This window comes from Dreissena polymorpha, chromosome 10 (assembly GCF_020536995.1).
Source record: "Dreissena polymorpha isolate Duluth1 chromosome 10, UMN_Dpol_1.0, whole genome shotgun sequence".
In the NCBI taxonomy this organism is placed as follows: Eukaryota; Metazoa; Mollusca; class Bivalvia; order Myida; family Dreissenidae; genus Dreissena; species Dreissena polymorpha.
Window position 1 is genome coordinate 36,903,993 of NC_068364.1, and position 21,173 is coordinate 36,925,165.

General features: G+C 33.5%; 4 protein-coding genes across 14 annotated transcripts in view; 2 read left to right on the forward strand and 2 right to left on the reverse strand.

Moving 5' to 3' along the window:
• The window catches only part of LOC127847754 (protein arginine N-methyltransferase 2-like), a 29,464-nt gene extending 17,781 nt beyond the window's left edge, over positions 1-11,683 (forward strand). Inside the window, exons 6-7 of the mRNA XM_052379883.1 lie at positions 9,545-9,587; positions 11,168-11,683. Of these exons, the coding sequence (XP_052235843.1) occupies positions 9,545-9,587; positions 11,168-11,212 (88 nt within the window). The 3' untranslated portion in view covers positions 11,213-11,683. The remainder of the gene's footprint in view (positions 1-9,544; positions 9,588-11,167) is intronic.
• The window catches only part of LOC127847745 (zinc finger protein 596-like), a 289,933-nt gene that overhangs the window by 166,659 nt on the left and 102,101 nt on the right, over positions 1-21,173 (forward strand). The window lies entirely within an intron of this gene.
• LOC127847747 (uncharacterized) overlaps positions 1-21,173 on the reverse strand; it is an 87,558-nt gene that overhangs the window by 4,590 nt on the left and 61,795 nt on the right. The window contains exon 1 of one of the 4 annotated variants that reach the window (XM_052379867.1): positions 215-552. The exons of the other annotated variants lie outside the window; for them this stretch is intronic. Coding sequence (XP_052235827.1) covers positions 215-540 — 326 coding nt within the window. The 5' untranslated portion in view covers positions 541-552. Of the gene's footprint in view, positions 1-214; positions 553-21,173 lie in introns of those variants that run through there. 4 annotated transcript variants of the gene reach the window in all.
• On the reverse strand, positions 13,548-20,172 carry LOC127847750 (nuclear factor 7, ovary-like). Its single transcript, XM_052379876.1, has 3 exons — positions 19,846-20,172; positions 15,532-16,508; positions 13,548-15,094 (listed from the first exon to the last, which is right to left on the reverse strand). The coding sequence occupies exons 1-3, from the start codon at positions 20,166-20,168 to the stop codon at positions 14,748-14,750; spliced, it is 1,647 nt and encodes a 548-aa protein (XP_052235836.1). The 5' UTR covers positions 20,169-20,172; the 3' UTR covers positions 13,548-14,747.

The following is a 21,173-nucleotide window of genomic DNA, read 5'->3' on the forward strand; positions in this document are numbered from 1 at the left end:
AACCATATTAGGGTGTGCTAAATTATGAAGACAGACACATTTAAAATTGGAACAGTAAATACACATGTACTTGGAAACAATATCGACCTTTATTTACGAAGTGCATCCATTTCTCATGAACCCTTCTTTACAATGTTGCTTATCGATATAAACCTTAATTTTCAGAATAAACCTCAATAAATAAATAAATATGTTTTTGGTTAATGTAGCTTACCTGTGATGAAGTGCCACGCAAATGTGACAACAAAGTTGGCTATGATCCTCACAAAACAGTTTTATTTTTTCATCGTTATGCTGTCCACACTGCTCCAGTATGTCTAAAGTTGACTTTGCAATCGGCCATTTCTCCATTCGTTCTCTGCCGAACAAAGAGTGAGAATTAAATAGCTGGTTGTGTAGTATCACACAATTCTCACAGTAACACTTAGAACACCCTTCACAGTAAAACTGAGCCTCGTTTTTATTGCAAGCATCACAAGAAAAGTCCCATAGTGTGTCTGATCCTTTTGCTGCAAGCGAAGACTCCATGCTCGAAGCCATTTTGTTTTCATGTGAACCAGGAAGTGTTTTTGTTTGGACACAGTTTTCTCCCCTATGCGTTGCTACAATTAAAGGTCATCAAAGTTATTTCTTACTGCAATCAAAGCGATGAACCAACTTAATATAGCCGCCATTGCGTTACACAAACAGTAATAGTTATAGTAATTAAATAAACTGATTTTCATATTGCATTGAATGATAAGATTGAATGGTGAGATTCGGTGTGCCATTTAACTTATTCAAACTCTCACGGTATTGCAGAAACCGTTCAATAGATGAACGTGCATTTAAATTCATTTTAATGTTTGATGTTGTTTTGTACATGCCTCCTGTATTGTATAAGCAATAAGTCATATTGAATTAAATAAAGGACAAGTGGATGCTTACAAAAATATATCATTTGATAATATGTGTCTTGTTCTGAGAAAACTGGGCTTAATTCATGTGCGTAAAGTGTCGTCCCAGATTAGCCTGTGCAGTCCGCACAGGCTAATCAGGGACGACACTTTCCGCCTAAACTTGATTTTCGGTAAGAAGGGACTTCATTGAAGCTAAAAATACCATCAAAGCGGAAAGTGTCGTCCCTGATTAGCCTGTGCGGACAGCACAGGCTAATCTGGGACGATATTTTACGCACATGAATTAAGCCCAGTTTTCTCAGAACATGACACATATTTATAGAGTTATATTAATCCTATATGTGATGTCTTTTCTGCATAGGTGAATATATTTTACAGATATTTCCGTATGCCGGTTGAAACGCAGTTGGTCCCTTGCAACACATGTAAGTCTTCGTGCTATAATAAGGTTTTTTTCTAATATTGGTTACATTCACCATGGCAATGGGGTCTTTAATATTGGCCCAAACTAGGCCCGTAAGCAACCGAAACCGATTTTTTAGTGCATGTTCATTAACGAATACTTTCAAATAAGTGTTGTTCACTAGTCTCATCACTATAATGGCTGTTTTTCTCCCGTCTCGTCAACCCAAGGTGTTTTCACCTGTAATTAGGCCACTTGCTGTTAATATGGGTGTTTTTTTCACCCGTCTAATAAGTCCATGGGGTGTTAATGTGTGTTTTCCTTCCCCAAGACCAGATCATATGTGTCATAAAAATATCACGCTCCTTGTCGATAGGCAATCTTAATTCAAGTGCGACGGTCATTAATATTCGTCCGGCTCTTTAACCTTTTAATACTTGGGATGATTTTGTGTTGCTTAATTTATTTAAGTCTTTATAACATATATTGTTATTGGCAACATTATCGAAATAATCATTATAACTATTTGCTTATTATATATTATTATTTTGTAGAGCCATGATATCAAAGCTTCACAAAAACCATGTTAGAATTTGTTTTGTTTTTTACATTATTATTAACGTTGTAAGTAAATGCGGTGTTTAAAAAAGCTCAGTTCAGAAGATGTTCCATGTCTGCGGCACGTCAGCATCCCAAAACACCTCACCAAACATTACTAGCATGTGTTCTGGAAGTTCTCAGTGGCTGGCATACTTTGAGCGAGATAAATTCATTAATATACCATAAATATATCTGAAACAACTGCAATTCCAGTAATCTAATATAATTCATGTTTTAATAATAAGAATTATCATTCATATAGTTGCTGTTGTACTTAGTGCACATCCGAAGTAAACCTCATGTATGCTAAATCATCTTGCTCAGGAAAAGTGGGTTAAGTGACAGATCTTATATGCCTTAAATACTGCTGACAAGGGCTAACACTCCTCGTGCAAACAAAGACGTTTAAATCTTTCAATTTTTAAACTAACAAACATTTATGTCATTGGATAATTCAAAACTATTGCAAGTTGTATTATAAAGAGTCAGGTAAAATACTGAATGTTAAAGTATTCTATTATGGACAGCGCTAAAAACGATAATGATACTGATATTCTCAAAATAAGCGTGTCGACATTTGTACGCATTTACCCAAGATCAGTGTTGTGGTGATGGCGAATTCCTTCGAGAAGGGCTAAACGTCCGTGTACAAAACTGGTTATACAAAATAAATACAACATCGACACGTTGCTCTTGACGCCCAAACTTCCAAAAAAGTCTTTGTCATTTGTGAGGTTTTATCCTAGTGAGTGATCTTAATAGAATTACAAATATATATGCGATTTTTAGTAAGACATAGTAATCCAAAGTATAAAACTGAGCGTCAGTTACGGAAATTACGGTGGAATATACGTTGAAATGGTGCTAGGATTTTATGTCGATCATGGTTTAAAAAGTATTCCAGCGAATTAAGGCCTACAGCGTATCATGGTATTGAAATCGCATATGACACAATTATAAAAAATATCGTGGCTTGAATAACGTGAGTTTTCTATTTACAAAGGCAATGTCATCATATTGCTCCAAACTGCCCTGTAAGCAAACTGAATTATTTATTACTAATATGTGTCGTTTAAGATAAAAATGCCAGTCAAATGAATGTTAATAATAAATGTTATTCCCGGAATGCGCATTTTGTAATAATTTTATTACCAGGGCTTTTATGTGCTAAAACAATGAAGATAGTTACAAAACATATATCGCACAACCCATCGGTTTATTTGCTTTGATTACTAAAATTACATGTACTGTTGTTATATGAGATTGCTTAAGTTGTTGATACTATTTATTCCAATATTGTTAAAAGCCGTAAGTTAATTGAATACAACTTAAAAAATATATTCGTTTAGCGCATTTTATAACATTAATATAATAAAACAACACATACCCGTCTCAATCCGGACAATATGCTGCTCATTATAATTCACAGAAAACTTGTGATAAAAGAGCCATTCATGTTCTCTCAAATGATCAGATTATTGTCACAGATTTTAATAATAAAAGAGTTATGCTACTAGATCACCAATACCAGGTGGTGGGACATTGTGATTTCACTGCGAATTCATATTGCATATGTCTAATCACCTCAAGTCAAGTAGCTGTTGCTGTGGATGGCAATAAGACACGTGAGATTCAGTTTGTCTCAGTGAATGATGGGCAGCTGGTTAAGGGCAGAAAGTTACTGTTTCAACATACATGTTATGGCATTGCTCACTATCTGCAAGACCTGTATCTCACTTCTGGCACTGCACTTTACAAGTATTCAACGAGTGGAGACCAGCTTAATAAGCTGTATGAGGATAAATATGGCATTGGCACAGGTAATATTATGGTGAATATATCTGGGTATATTTTGAAATAATTATAAGGAATATAACAATTTTATTATGCTTTATTCTTATTCATAAAAGTCGTTTATTTACATTTGCGCATCGCATATAATAATGTTTTTAAATAATATACATAATACTTTCACCATAAATAAATAAAACTTACTCAAAAATAATGTCTTTCCTTTGCCAAGTGTTGTTATGACTAAATTCCTGACTATTTAAAAGTTGGTATTGGTTTTAGATACTATTTTAAATACTTTCATAACAGTTATCATGGCAGCATGCTCTGATTGCCAGGGAATACATATTATTGAGAGAATGTTATTGATGTTTACGTCATGGGGTTTCAGCAAATAATCATTCATGCATACATGTGTCATTGTAAAAAATCATACTCTAATAATCAAAATAAATAGCTGGTGTGAATAAGATGTAACATTGTTATTATTTAATTCTTAAAGAATTAAGTACATTTGTTATGCTGTCTTTTGCAGTATCCAATTGTGCAGTGAGTCCGTCGGGTGACACACTATTTTTCACCAACAATTCCCATCACAAGGTCCTCTCCCTGGCCAGAGATGGAACAGTTCATCACACCTTCACAGATCCAGACCTACAATTCACAGCTGGTATACATGTGACAGCTCAGGGACAGGTGTTGGTATGTGGAGGTGTATCACACACTATCATACAGCTGGATGGTAAAGGCAAGAAGAAGCTTGCAACTCTTGCTACAAGGAAGGATGGACTTTGTTACCCACATGCAGTCTGCTACAACAGAAGCACAGTCTCAATCATTGTGGGACAATCAGGGTGCAACAGAATCCTGGCGTTTCCTGTAAAATAGTTTTGTTTCACTAGATTAAGTACAAACATTTTGGAATATGTACTTTCAACATGAATGCTCGGCAACACCGAACTAGTATTAAGTGGTATGAATCATCTCATGATTCACGTGGATGATTGATTTTGTTCCTCAATAATGTAAGATCATGAATAGGTTAAAAGGGAGTTTCATAATAAAATTCTTGGCAGCAAGGGTCTCATATAAGGTGTTATGTATATTTGCATTATTCTACCTGGATGATTTATTGTGTTGACATACACTTTAAAAGCATGCTATCATCTGTTGCAAGAAATCAACTGAATTGCTCTGATGATTATTTTTCATTTGAATTGTATATAATCGGTACATTGTAGTAATATTAGTCTATATCTTTGAAATGATGAATATATATATATATATATATATATATATATATATATATATATATATATATATATATATATATATATATATATATATATATATATATATATATATATATATATATATATTAAAGCCTAGTGGATTATCAAATCTCTGTTTGTTGAACATTAACTTGAGTTATCACGATCTAATTTTAATGATAAATAGTTATCATAATTAGCACAACTGGGTTGTTATTTCATAAAACTGAAGTCATGTTAGGCCTAGAAACAGGGATTGGAGCGCCATCCCTGACAAAACGAGAGGGTATACCGTCTAAACCAGTGGCCTTTTTTGCACTTAGGTTATTCAGATATTTTGAAAACGTTTTTCTCAGAAACAATATGAAAAAGAAAACTATCTGGTAGAACGCCTTTGATGCAAAAAAACATAATGTACTTGCGACAACGTTGACAATTATCCGTGAACATTCTCCTATGATTTTCATTGACCCTTGCAGTGTTGTTACCTCGGTGCTTTTTATTTGTGGTTGAAATTATCGTTGCGTGAACAATTCGTAATTGACCAATAACGAAGAAACCCGTAATGATAATACTGTTTTTGTCATTCTGATGAAACTGAATTAAAAAAAGTTTGTTTATATATAACTCACGTGTTTCTCAAAAAAAGGAAAGTTCCAAATATATAGATTCAAAAAGCAACCAAACACAACAAATCAAATAAATATAGATTAAAAAGCAACTAAACACAATACATACGGAAACTCGCAATAACTTAAAAGTAGGGATAAAAAAGAATAGCAATGTGCATTCACTCAATTTGTTTATTTCGTCTTATTTGGCGTTATCAAAATGACAAATCTTTTTATTTTATGCTTACAAATGATTAGTTTTGTCTTTTTGTCATTCCGCACATTCCCTTTTGGGAGCTCCAAATGTCATTACATGGATGTTCAAGGGAAGATAATCTGTATTTTGTTTAAGAAAAACATTGCTGAGTAGTCGCCCTTGGTAAAATCGGGGGTCACAATTGGAAAACCAACCATATCCAAAAATAGTTCCGGTAAAACCATAAAAAATATCGTTAATTTTCACTGTTAATTTTCGCTGTTGAAACAGTGAATTATCCGTTTTAATTCACTGATATTTCTCTATAAACCACCGGAAAGTATAAAATAAAGATCAATATTAATATTCATGTTTAAACTTGATGATTATGATAATGATGATGTTCTAATTTCGCTGCGATTGCTGTAACGCTAGTTATGTGTTGGTGATGTTATTGGCGGTCCTTATGATAGGGGGTATTGATTGTATTATGATGATGATAATCGTGATGACACGATGCTGCTGCTGACGATGATGTTAATAATGATGATAATGATGATAATGATGGTGGTGGTGGTGAAGACAATTTTTTTTTCAGAGTAGGGATATTTAAGATATTTCTGGTAATTCGTTTCTGTTTGTACAGATTCATATAAAAAATGTATTGTGCACTTATTGTTAATTTTTTATTCATACAGATTTCATATCAACCATGCGATTCAACTCCGACTAAAGAGCACGCGAGTTCGAGCGAAGCGCAACTGTTTTACACTGTCAATTAAACGGACTTTAATGACACTTTACCACAAATCCAATGATTAGCATGTTGAACAATTCAAATAAATTTGAAAAATTAAGACCATGTTTCCGTTGTTTTTAATTATATTTCTTCTCAACACATTCATACTGATTTTAATAGTATCACATGGACGCCTTTTTATATATTTCCAACTTTCCAATGACTTAAGTGAAGCTTGCGTGCGTCTGACGCCCGATTCACGCACTTCGAACGCATCAAACGCAGACTCATTTGATTGGTTTTAAAATTAGACAAACGTGCATCAACCTTACGGTGACCGCGCGTGAGACTCAAGGGGCCATTGCGTACTGCTAAATTGTTCATCAAGTGCATGCGTTAACCTTGCATACATTTTCATTAAATGCATGGGTTAGTTTTGTGGACATTTTCATCAAATTCATGCATAAGTCTTGCACACGTTTTCATCAAATGCCTGCGTTAGTCTTGCATACATTTTCAACAAATGCATGCGTTAGTCTTGCACACATTTTCATCAAATGCATGCATTAGTGTTGCACACATTTTTATCAAATGCATGAATTATTCTGACTCACATTTTATCAAATGCATGCGTTATTGTTGCACACATTTTATCAATGCATGAATTATTCTAACTCACATTTTATCAATGCATGCTTTAGTCTTGAACACATATTCATCAAATACATGCGTTAGTCTTGCACACATATTCATCAAATGCCTGCATTGGACTAATCAACATTTTATCAAATGCATGCGTTAGTCTTGCACACATTTTTATCAAATGCATGCTTTACATGATTTTGCTGAAAATGCGAAAATTGAAGATGATGTGGATCAAAAATATTAACGTTTTATTTTTTTAAATATATCTTCACCACATGAAATAATTATATCATGTTACCAGATTAAAATCGATAGTATTATAACAATCGTATAAACTAAAGCTTTATACTATTGCAAGAAATGGCGAATCTGTTTTTGTCAACTAATGGAAAGACAAAATCGTCAAAAATACGATATTTGATAATTATTAATGGAACAAGAATGGACGTAGTAGGATAGAATATAATGTGAGCTTTGGCTAAAGATCAAGTTCATTATACTCGGCTCGAACCATGGTAGCACGAGGCTTGTATGATAATCTTGATCTTTATCCAAAACTCACATAACATTATTTATATACATTATATTGTACATTACTGTTAATTTAATGCTATACAGGCTCAGTCTCATCGACAGCATTTGGTTAACACACCCAGAATTCCGTATACGGGGAATAACCTGTAATTGATGTTTTTAAAAAATCTTTAGATATTTATGTATCTTGTAATCAAATCAATGCCAGTTTTCATCAACCAATTCTTAGATTATAGTCTACAAATTAAGAATATTCTTCAAGCTGTAATGTCCTAAGCGTTTAATAGAATTGAATATGAATTAGAATGTAACGCATCTAACTACACTGTTTTGATTTAGGAAAATTGTCTAATGACAAAAGCAACGTTTGTAGTCTGTATATATATAAAAACTGAACATATTGTGTTGGATCAAAGTCTATTTTTTAATCTTAAGACCGCATGTGGCGTTACTGGCGTGGAATCCATTTCCACAGGTCATATGGAATAACACCTATTTTTGCATGGGGTGGTTTATATTGTCCATATACATTTTGCATTTCATCCTTTCTTAGAACACTCGCTAAAGAAGACCTGCTGCTATGACCTTCCTTGCGGTGATTGCCTTGCAAAAGGTAACAAATGAAATGAAATGTGTGATAATTTTGGGGTAAACATATCTAACTCTTGGTGGATATCTTGAAAAAGATTTTATCTTATCTGTTCGTATCGTATCATAAGTCAATGGTTTTTATTTTCATGGGTCCTCATTATTTAATTAACCACGTGTCCTTTTTGTTATAGATCATTCCACTGTCTGATTACTAAAGAGCATTTGTTCAACAATTAATTGATTTATTAACTGGTTGGGAACACTGTGGCTGTGTATGCTTTTATGGTGATATGGGTACATAAAATAAGAAGTTATTTTCTGGATAGTTTGCATATTAATTAAATGTATAATATAGATCTTCGATTAAATTCTTAAACATAAAAATAAACAGTTGTAAATGTGAGACAAAATTCAATAACAATAACAAGATTGTTATACACATTCATCAAATATCTGCACAGTCAAGATATAAACTTGAAGTCAAAACTAATGATAAATAGAACTAGGTTTTCTATTTTTCAGGCCACTCTGTTTTACGTCTCGATATAAAGACAGTTATCATAGACAGCTTAGCGAACATAGAATGTTAATTTGTCATTGACCAAGGGGATACCATTCATGACTTTTGTACCTGGTTTCAAGTCGAGTTCTGTCCCCTAAGTGAAGACGTGGACACTGTGATACTCAACACTGGACCAGACAATGAGTAAGCGACTCATTCATAGTGTTTAATATATATTTATTTTGTTATCATATGCTTATTTGTTAATGTGCTAATATGCCTTTTGAACACCTCTTTTAGTACTTGGACACTGTGTTACTCAACAATGGACGAGATAATTAGTAAGAGACTCGCAAATAGTTTGAAAGTTTTATTTTCTGCGTCTTGTTCTCAGTGTACTTTGCGCTCCTCTGTATGCACAGGACATATTGTTCTCAAACTTTCACAGTTTAATAACCTTACATTTGAATTACCTTATGCAAAGCCCTATGCATAAAGAATTATGGCCTCTCGTGTTTTTTCCAGTATAGAATATATGATTCCAAAATGTTATGTTTTTAACTCCGCTTTTACTTGGTGGATCTCGCTCAAACTTAAACATTTAAATGAACTTCAAATGTACGCGTATTCGACAAGTAAACCACTACTTTTACTAGACATTTGATTCAACTCACTTAAATAAATTAAATGTGTAACCTTAATTGTTTTTCAAAAAGCTGTCGGTTGATTGAGATACTAGATGATTCGTTATATGTTTTTCAGGCTGACCCATTGGAAGCAGAATCTGTTCCTGTTGGATAGTCCGGTACGAGTAAATGCTGGTGACGTCATATCCGGGACACTTACGATATCTCACAATCCTGAATACCGCAGACACCTCAGAGCTTTTTTTTATTTTACGGTCATACCTGGATCAGAGGAGAGTAACATTGTAAGTTTTTATGCCACCAGCATCTACTGATAAGTGATGCCGAGAAATCGTTTTTGCCTTGTGTCCGTCAGTCGATGTGTGGTTAACTTAAAATGACACATTTCGTCCAACATGAATGATGTTGCATTCAAAGCTTTGATACTTGCAAATATGATGTCTTTGAACACTATCAACCCTCACCTGACCTCATATTAACAATGAGTTCGACCTACCTTTGGACTAAGACTATTTCAGAAAATCCAAATTTTTAGTTAATTCAAAGTCAGGAGTTTCTTCTTACATTATTATCGCATGTTACAAGTCTGTTATCGTGATGTCTGGGACCTCTGCTGGGGACGCCTATAGGGGGTACACAATGAATTAATGTGATGGTTTTAATTCAGAAGTTTACATAAGAAGGTATAGAAATAGATACTTACATGGATGATGTCTTTGAACACTATCTACCACCTCACCTATACCTCATTTAGACCTTGAGTTTGACCTACTTTTGGACTAAGATTATTTCAGGAAGCAAAACTCTTCATCAAACCAAAATAACGAGTTTATTCTAACACCCATACTGTATGTTAATTGCTTTTAATATTCGGATGATGTATTTGAAAACTTTCAAAACACCAACAAATCCCTACCTCATTTTTACCTTGACAACGACCCACTTTTGGACGTAAACTAATTTAAAAGGTCAAATGCTTGGTTGACCCAAAATGTTCTTTTCATCTTCCCTCAATACCTCTTGATATAAAGCTTTGATACTTACGCGGATGTTATCTATGTTTACTCTCACAGGGGTTTTTAAGCCATTTTGGGAAATCTAGTCGGGTCAAATTGGGGTTTTTTAATCGATAAAAGTGGCAAATTTGGGAAAAAAACTCTACACAACAGGTTTTTTCCTGGCCAGTTACAAAAAAAAATCATATAAATTATGGTTATATATTTTGTTGGTTGTTTAAAAAATTAAATTGAGATATAAAGTATAAGAGTCATAAGCCATAAGACACTTCTTTACAAAAATTTTTTTTTTTGGGAAATGGGGATTTTTTTTATGATTTCGCTTAGGCATAGGGTCCGTTTGCTTTGGGATCGGGTCCGTTTAACGGCCTTTTTTACATAGCAGAAAAACGCATGTCTCATACTTTAACTGTGTCATTGACCTACTCATAAACGTAGACTAAGTCATCAGGTCAAAATTCTTTATCCAAATGTTTGGTTTGATTTACTGGGAATAAACACATCACTGTACGTCACGTTGACCTTGATATTGACCTTCATTTAGGAGAAGCACGTGATAATATATAATAATTGTACAAAAGTTCTTTTACATTATAGGAAATTGTGATGTGTTTTGTTTAAAATGTTCTTCAGTTGTTAAACTATACAATTTTGCAATCTTAATAGTAATAAAATAAGATTATCAATTATGATTGTTTTAATACAATAAGTTTGATTTTCAGGTTGACCCAAGCTCATTTCAGAAGATGTTCTATGTGTGGAGATGATGTCTAAAGAAGTTTAGCATATATATTTTTCATAACCAAAGATCAGTCTGTATAATGGCAATACTCAGTGACCGCCACACTTTAATCGAGGTGGATTAAAATTAAGATATGCATTAGATGCTAACATATTTATGACATGACTACCACTCCGGTAGTCTACAGCTATTCACCTTTTAACAATAAAAATGATAATTCTTAGAGTTTCTGTTGTACGTACTGCACATCAAAAGCCATCTCCATGTTTGGTAGACCAGCTTGCTTAGGAAAAGTGGGTTAACTTGCTACGGTGATATGAATGAAAAACTGTTGACACATTCTTTTAAAAACATTGCAATTTAACATTTTGGATGCCCAGCATGGCATTATAAACAAATATAAGGTCATAATATATTCATTAACCCTGTTCAAAATATTGCCAGTTATGTGATACCCATTGTTTTGTTTAATACTGAGTGATTATAAAGTTTTTAAATATCCTGCAAATAAGCGTGTACATAAGTGTACGCGTTTACACAAGATCACGGTTGTAGTGATGGTGAAATTCATTCAACATGGATTGAAATGTAAAACTATGTACAAGGTTATTATGTAATTGTGCTGTCTTAATTAAATTACACAATAATGTGTGGTATATGAAGTATAAATCAATTCAAATCAATTAAAATCGATTTAAATTGAACGTAAATTGCGGCAATAACGCTGGAATATAATGAAAATGGCGCGTTTATTATTTGGCAATCATGGTTTAGAAAGTATTCTAGTGCAATATGGCGTAAAACGAATCATGGCATTGAGGTCACATCTTCGAGGAAAACATAATCTATTTTGTTGCTTGAAATATGAGAGTTTTCCAGTTACAAAATCAATGACATCATATTTGCCCCAAAAGCTTTATTAGTAAACTAATTTGATTACTCAATTTGTGATATGTATCCTATGAATGTAAGTCAGTGGAAGGCTGATACATTTGTCTAATCCGTATGCGCATCTATATAACATTTAATTACCGGTGATATGTTATATATTGAAGGAGGAAGATATTCTCAATGACATCTCAAACAAAATTCACTTGTATTTTTATTTTACTTTCTTAACGTATATTTACTGTTGTACATAAGAGTATTTAAGTTTGTGCTCATGTTTATTACCATAGTGTTAACAGTTTTAAGTAATGTAAATGAACGATGAAGCTATTTGCCAACGGATGTTAGTAATGTGAATAAAAGTTTAAGTAAATTGTTAACAATATAAAGTTATATAAATAATAGTTGAAGCAAATTAAATCGTTTAGCACATGTTACACCATTTAAAAACTTTAAATTTAGGGAATCCTACTCTTTATCTGGACGATATGGTTTAGTTATATACATTTTAGCGACTATATATACGAGTATTTAATATGACATTGTAGAGAAAATATTTATACAATTACATGATATTTCAATAGATTTAATACAAATGCTTTTTAGCGAAATAACAACTAATATTGATCTGCAAATTATACATACTTAATTTCACTATAATCGTTGTTCGTGTCAAGTCGTCAAAAGGCAAATGAGGAAATAATGATAAGCGTTAAATATTGTAAATACTTATAGATAAAAATTTGAAATTTATCAAAATTCGTTGCAGAAATCAATAAATGCAGTAGATTACCCTCAAACATTAATAACATGTCAAAAAAGGCTAATTGCAGTAAGAAATACATGTGCAACTATATTTTTACATGTAGTAACATATAGTTACAGACCAAACATGGTCTTTTCAATGCGACCTTCTCTATAACTAATGCCGACAGCTTACGTCTGCCATTTGTGTCCACTGCAGGTGTACACATTTTGTGTCTTGTAGCTCAGAGTCAGTAAAGATGGAGAGAACTTCTCCATTTATGGTCAGTGCGGGGAGATTGTCTTTGCGCGTGTTGGAGCGAAACGACATAAAAATATATACATTTCTACCCTTTTTAGCAGCTAAGGCATCGCGATACAACGAAATATGTGACGAAAAGGCCGACATTGAGAAATAAAGGAATGATTAATTGTCTTGTACAGTCTTCAAAACCACGATGGTATCAGATAATGATCAGTTAACAATGTATACCATACAAATTTACGTTGACGTTATGCTTACATCTAATACGCGACGACACTTCAAAATACAAAGCTGAAAGTAATAATATATAAATAAGAGTTTTTTGCCATATTGAGATATGTAATACTCACAGCAAACATTCATAAAATATTAAATAAATGCAAAGTTACATGAAATACAGAAGCAACATATTTTTACATGAAATAATATGCAGTCATAAATACTCATGGCACTCCATAATTTGTGTTAACAACAGTTAAATAAATAAAAACAAGAATCATATAGAACACATAAATTTTAACAAGAATCAAATAAAGTACGTATATAAAAAGAACAATCAAATAAAGAACGTAAATGGAAACGAGAGTCAAATAAAGAATGTACATCTAAACAAGAATCAAATAAAGAGCGTGAATTTTAGCAAGTGTCGAATAAAGTACGTTAATGAAAATCAGAATCAAATAAAAGTACGTTAAAAACACAATACTCAAATAAAGTACGGTAATGAAAAACAGATTTTAAAAAAGCTCGTAAATGAAAACAAGATTCGGAACGTTTACTTTAATGTATAAAGCGTTTATTAAATAAAAGTATGCAGCCGTATACGTGAATGTTTTTGTTTCTGTTAATTATTTTAACAGTACAAACGACACTGGTCAACATATTTTTCCATTTAAAGGGATCTTTTCACGTTTTTGTAAATTGACAAAATTGAAAAAAGTTCTTTCAGATTCGCAGATTTTCGTTTTAGTTATGATATTTTTGAGGAAACAGTAGTACTGAACATTTGCCATGGTCTAATATAGCCATTATATGCATCTTTTGACGATTTAAAAACCTGAAAATTATAAAGCGTTGCAACGCGAAACGATTGAATAATTTGGAGAGTTCTGGTATTGTCGTTTAATTTTGAGAAACTACAAAGAATGCATTAATAAAGTATAAAATACGTCATTCATATATACTTGGCAGGATGGCCAAGCGGTCTATTTGGTTTTTACTCCAGAAATCCGGGGGTCACTGGTTCGAGCCCTGATGCGGTCTACTTTTGTTTCTTTTTTTAAATTTTATTCTTGATTTTTTACTGGAGCTTTTCAGATCCAATGTCTAAATTTATCAATATAAAGCATTTAATGACAAACTTCAAAACATGCCTAAATCTGTGAAAAGGCCCCTTTAAGAACGTTCACGTATGGAATATAAACGTGTGTTTTTTCAGTATTTCTTGCTATAAAAGAATTCAAAAATAACCTGTTTACATTAATTTGGCAAAATATATGTAAAAAAAAGTTTTTAGTTTTTATATAAAGCATATTTTCATCACGTTCTAAACGTACTGCATGTTGTGCCGAATTGCAAATCAACATGAGTACATTAATAGGATACTGTTACTCTTTACATGATCTTTTCTATCCTTCTATTTCATGAATTGTTTTGTCGCTGACTATGTTTCTTTAAAAACTATGACGTTTCGTTCAACTCCAACGAGCACTGAATCAGTGCTGAAACTGAAGAAGACTGAACATGGCCGTGTTACACCATCCTTCTGAGTAGCTAGTGTGGCCAGCTTATTCTTCCCCTGGCTGTCCACCTGTATAATCGTGTTTGATGCATAGCCACAAACGAGCACTTGTCCACCAGGTGTCACATGAACACCCCGTGGATTATTTAAGTCAGGGTCAGAAAAGGTGGAGATAACTGTTCCATCTATGGCCGGTGTACGGAGTGTGTGTTTGTCCATGTTGGTGATGTAGATCTTGTCGCCCATGAGGTTCACAGCACATTTGTACACTGCATACACAAAGCATTATAAGACAATTTATATTTTCAATTCGATGTTATTCTGAAATAAATTAATCAATCAAGTGTGATTATTCTGGTAACTCGAATGACATGAGAAAAAGGCACCTAAGGATATTATTGTGTATAAATAAACTTTGTATAGCAATTTATGCGCTATGGCAGACCATGCTAACTAGCGTGCAGTTGTGTATACAGCTAGCATAGTAACTATTTATAATAAACAAACGTTCTTTCGAAGTGAATTTACGTTGTCCAACCATTTGTTCATATATCTATTGTGTCGCCGTTTCATTTGAGTTCAAAAAGTGGTATACTTATAAGCATCTTAAATACACAAAATGTACAACATACGTTACCCACTATGAATGTGTTTCTTTATATATGTGCATCGTTATTACTATAATATAAAAGTATTTGTCCACTACCTGTATTAGAATTTGTTTTGTCCTCGTACAGTTTCTTTACTAGTGTTCCAGTCAGAGTGTACTGATACAGAGCTGTACCGCTAGTTACATACAGATCATCCTTATGGTGGGCAATACCAACACACCTGTGATTCAGCTGAAGCTTCCTTCCCATCTCCAACCTTCCATTCTTGGTATTGATCATCTGTAGACAGTGTAGACCGTCATCTTTGTAATTCTCATTCATTGTAACAACGACCTCACTTGAAGATATCAGACACATTTCATATGAATATGAAGACAATCCACTCAAACAGCTCAAACACTGGTATTTATTGTCTAACAATGTCACCTTATTATTGCCATAGTCTAGTACAAGCGTCTCACGAGTAGGAAGCTCACAGATTGCATAAAAAGACCCAGAAAGCGACATTTTCTCTGACTTTTTCTGCAGCAAAATGACCTTATTTGGATGTACAACTTTCCCCAGACCTGTCAATTGAAATAAATACTTCTCAAAGTCGATACTGGGTGCGAATTGTATACCATAATCATGTGTATTTTTCGACTCTTTTATAAATAATTCAAAGTCCTTTATCTGCTGTTGATATTTTTCTAAAGCTATAAAAAGAAGCTTACTGCTTTTGTTGCAAACTTCATTGACCGCTTTACTGAGACATAACAGACTTTCTGCAATGCTGTTACAAGTATCCCTTTCTTTAGTAATATATATAGTAGAGCTAGCAATCAATTTGTCCACTTCTTGCATTGTTGCTTTCTCTAGCCGATCTAAATCTGTATTTATTTTCTGTCGCACTGTGTCGATCTCTTCCTTAATTCGCTTGTACGTCCCTTCAAGGGACAGAAGATTGCATTCTGCTTTGTCTTTCAGTTTCTTCAACTCTTCTTGTATTTTATCAATGTTTGATGAGAGCTGGTGGACGTCTGCCGTTGAATATTTGCTTGTCTCTTCAATAGGGCTTATTTTACTGCATGCTCTACAATGCGCATTTATTATAAGTTAATTAATACATTAAATCAAGTAAACAATGTTTATGAGAAGTATACTAAGTAATATACATTACCAAGAAATATGTACCAGCACTTACTAGTTCAAACAACTAACGAATACTTATTAAAAATATCTCAAGAAAACAATTAAACATTGCCTCCGCTTTTCAATTTTTGAACATTTTTAGCGCTTAATATTGGTCCGTTATCATGATCAAAATATAAATTACTTATATTTGTCAGAGACACAGATCCCGCACGACAAATGTTTTAACAAAGTCAAATACAACAGTTGCTTAAAAATGACTTTCTTTAACACAAAGCATAATCTTGTTTATAGTAAATATAAATCACAAAAGAACACAAGTTCCATAAAATATGTTGTTCCTACAATGCCTTACCTTATAAAAACCTACAAATGAAGGTCAATCAGCTATATAATATTGGCCGAAATCAACCAACTAATTAGGCAAGATTCTTCTAATTCATTATCAACGATATTTTTGACAAAATGTGAATTAAAATACCTCCACACCACTTTGTGACAAGTAAACATCGGTATGCAGACAGACCGACACACCAACCAACCAACTGACAAACCAACCGACCTACTAACCGACAAGTGTCACCAATACACGATGTCAAATTTGGTTGCTCGGGTATAGCCATAGAAAAACATACCTGATTGAACAGTTTAATTATCACTTTAATACACATATTAAACACATGGATATTCAATGTCAATCTTAAATCTGCAAAGTACACAACTAAGGCACTTCTTAGTCAAAATCGGCCAATTTGTTACAACTAGCAGCACAACTTTCCCATTGTCCTTCACAATCACTGCACAAAGGGTTGACATTCAAAATAACAGTTGATGTACACGCTTGACTTGAAAACTATAATTGAAAATATTTCTTCGAACCGCAATATTTACGTCACAATCTTTCAAACTCATGTACTATGATCAGTATTAACTAGAACGTGTCACTAAAGCGATGACGAGTCCCCCATACGACGTCGCATGTAATAATACGTAGAAAGCTGATAAAACAATAGTAACATCTGGGGCCCGGCCAGTGTTGACAACATGGGAATCGTTTAAGAAACTTTGAATAGGGCTAATGTACACTTTTATTTTAAACTGCAGTTCCTGATATAATATATTTACCTTGTTTTCCATATATAGTCTACAATGTACATACACTTTGTTACTTTGTGGGAAGTTTTGAAACTAGGAGAAATAATTGAAAAAACAAATGGAAATGTGTCGATAGCCGAAGTATGATTTATAATTTGATATATTACATACCTGGACGTATAGTTAGATATTTTTCTTTAACTATTTGCTAAATAAGTCTGTAAAACATTGTGCCTCAAACGGCGAGTCAGAGTAAACTCAAGAGCCAAAATGAAACACAACTTTGTAGATGACTACTGTGCGATGTAACTTACTTTACATAAACTGTGTGAGCCATATACATTCAGGGCGGTTACTTGCGAACAGTTAATAGTATAAATCATTAAGTCATATAATGTCCAAGTTTAAAAAGCTCGTATCTTGTATTTTTACCGCACGTTGTTTAAAAGTGCAGATGGATGACATCATATGATACAATACAATCCCTGCTAGGTCGAAAAGAATGTTCTTTAAATAGTTCAAGAGAACGTCTGCACATAAGTGGGACTCTACGGAAATACAGAAAGACATGTAGACAGACAAACAAATGGTCGTTTCGGAGAGTATAAACCCACATTAAATGGGTGGTAAATAAACACTTGTAACACGGTTAAAGTGAGGATTCCGTTCGGAGAAGGTCACTGTTTCCGAATTTGCAATTTTCTAATCGTCATTTTTTGTCTCTGGCGGGAGAGGATGAGAATATACAAATGTATTGTATAAAGCTTTAAAAAGATATAAGTACATAAACTTTGGGATGTACGGGCGTTCGACAGTCCAAATGATAATATATTCGTATAATATATGAACAACTGTGTATGTACCTTTTTTGCTCTTATAATATGTACATGTATAAAACCCATTCCCACTTTACCATGCATAGTTTTTCAAATATGAAAGTTAAGTAAATACAAATTAATATGCCGTTAATTACATACTTAATGGAATTTATCTTTGAATATATAGTGTCCACGTGTGTCCAAGTGTGTGAGGTTCAATGGATTTTCTCTATTTGCAACAATAATTTAGTCATATCAATGCGGTCAGTTAAACCACTCATGCATTTCCTGCGATAGCTGGTCACATACTTATGCTAGAAGCTTTCAACTTATTTAATTGAATCAGATATATCGCAAGAATTTCCGCAGATAGAAGAATTACATGACCAATCACCAGTCAAGATATTTGGCCCGACCGGGGATCAAACTCGCCTTCCTCAGATGTATAGTCCTGCTCTCTACCAACGACTGCTGGAATTAATCGCGCAATGAAAATATTGATATCAACAATAAACCTTAAAGATTTAAAGTGGCCTTTTCACAGATTTTGGCATATTTTGAAGTTTGTCATTAAATGCCTTATATTGATAAATGTAAACATTGGATCTTAAAAGCTCCAGTAAAAAATAATAAATAAAATTTAAAAAAAGGGAAAAAAAGCAGCCGGTACCAGGGCTCGAACCAGTGACCCCCGGACTCCTGGAAAAAAAAACGCATTAGCCCTCTCGGCTATTCCGCCGGATATACACAGTGTAAGTATTTTATACCTTTAATAAGCAATCTTCGTAGTTTCTTAAATTTAAACGACAACGACAGAGTTCTCCAAATTATTCAATTGTTTCGCGTTGCAACGCTTTATAATTTTTAAGTTTTCAAATCGTCAAAAGATACATATAATGGCTATATTGGACTATGGTAAATGTTCAGTAATACTGTTTCCTCACAAATAGCATAACTAAAACGAAAATTTGCGATTCTGAAACAACTTTTTTCAATTTCGTCAATTTACCAAACCGTGAAAAGATCCCTTTAAACATGTATGTAATACATTATCAATCCTAACGTAGTAGATCGATACTTTAAATCAATGTAAACTTCTTGCATTGCAAGGTTAATGTTAAATATTGAGAAATCGATTGTGTCGAGTATAAGCTTAATTTGTACCATTTAAGTTGCATTTATTATCTTTACAGAAATATTAATAATTTGATTTTTTTCATATACATTTGTTCTTGTAAAATATTTTAAATTTCATTTAAGAAATACTCTAATTTCTCAAAACTCTGTCTTCACCTTGTTTCATATTGTTAGAAAACATAGTTGTTAGAGTAACCCCCACAAAACAATTGGTTACATTTAACTTGCCTGTGATGTTGTACCACGCAAATAACACAACAAAGTTGGCTATGGTCCTCACAGAACAGCTTAATTTTTTCATCGCTATGCTCGCCACACTGCTCCAGTATGTCTAACGTTGACTTGGCAATCGGCCATTTCTCCATTTGTTCTCTGCCGAACAAAGAGTGAGAATTAAATAGCTGGTTGTGTAGTATCACACAATTCTCGCAGTAACACTTAGAACATCCTTCACAGTAAAACTGAGCCTCGTTTTTGCAAGCCTCACAGGAAAAGTCCCATATTGTGTCTGATCCTTTTGTTGAAAGCGAAGACTCTAAGTTTGAAGCCATTTCTTTTTCAGGTGAACGAGGAAGTGTTTGTGTTTGGGCACAGTTTTCTTCCCTATGCGTTGCTACAATAAAATGTAACCGCATCTATTTCTGACTGAAATCAAAGCGGTGAACGAACTTCATATAGCCGCCGTTGCGTAACACAAACATTAATAGTAATAATAGTAACTAATATTTATATTGCATCGAATGATTACATTTGATTGTGAGATTCGGCGCGACATTTATGTTATTTAAACTCTCACGACATTGCAAGAACCGTTCTAAAGCGATGGACGCGCAGTTTAAGTTATGTTAGTGTTAAATGTCGTTTTTTGTACATGTCTCCGGTATTGAATAAGCAATTAATCACTTGATTTAAATATAGGGCAAGTGGATGCTAACACAAAAGTATCATTTGATAATATTTATAGAGTTAAATAAATCCTGTATTTGATATATGTTTTCCATAAGAGAATATGTTCTACAGATATTTCCGTATTCCGGTTGAGACCCTTGCAACACATATAAGTCATTGTGCTATGATAAAGTTTCTTTCGTACTGGTGCGACTTAAGTTGTACTTAGTCATTACTTATACAGGGCAGTTGTAATATACGAGGGCAATGGAGTCTTTAATATTGGCCCAAACTAGACCCGAAGGAAACCGAAACCGAGTTATTAAGTGCATTTTCGTGAAAGAATGCGTGTAATAGTCCACGGGGTGTTAATAAATGTGTTTCATTAGTCTCATCACTCAAATTGGTGTTCATATGTGTTTTTCTCCTGTCTCGTCAATCCAAGGGGTGTTAATGAATGTTTTTTGATCCGTCTTCTCTGTACAATGTGTGATAAAAAGTGTGTTTCTTCCGTCTAACCGGTCTAATATTTGTTAATGGGTATTTCACATCCCTCTTATCCTTCCATGGGGTGTTGATATGTGTTTTTCAACCGTCTATATGTATTTTGTTTTCCCCAAGGCCAGGCAATATGTCGCAAACGCTCCTTGTCAAATTCAAATTCAACG

Bases quoted from the DNA above. Each gene is read 5' to 3' on its own strand.
- LOC127847750 (XM_052379876.1), bottom strand. From the start codon at position 20,168: ATGGCTTCAAACTTAGAGTCTTCGCTTTCAACAAAAGGATCAGACACA. The intron at 16,509-19,845 runs GCAAGTTAAATG...TGCGCATTGTAG, and splicing joins TGCGTGGTACAACATCACAG to AGCATGCAGTAAAATAAGCC. The intron at 15,095-15,531 runs GTAGTGGACAAA...TTGTGTATGCAG, and splicing joins CAAAACAAATTCTAATACAG to TGTACAAATGTGCTGTGAAC.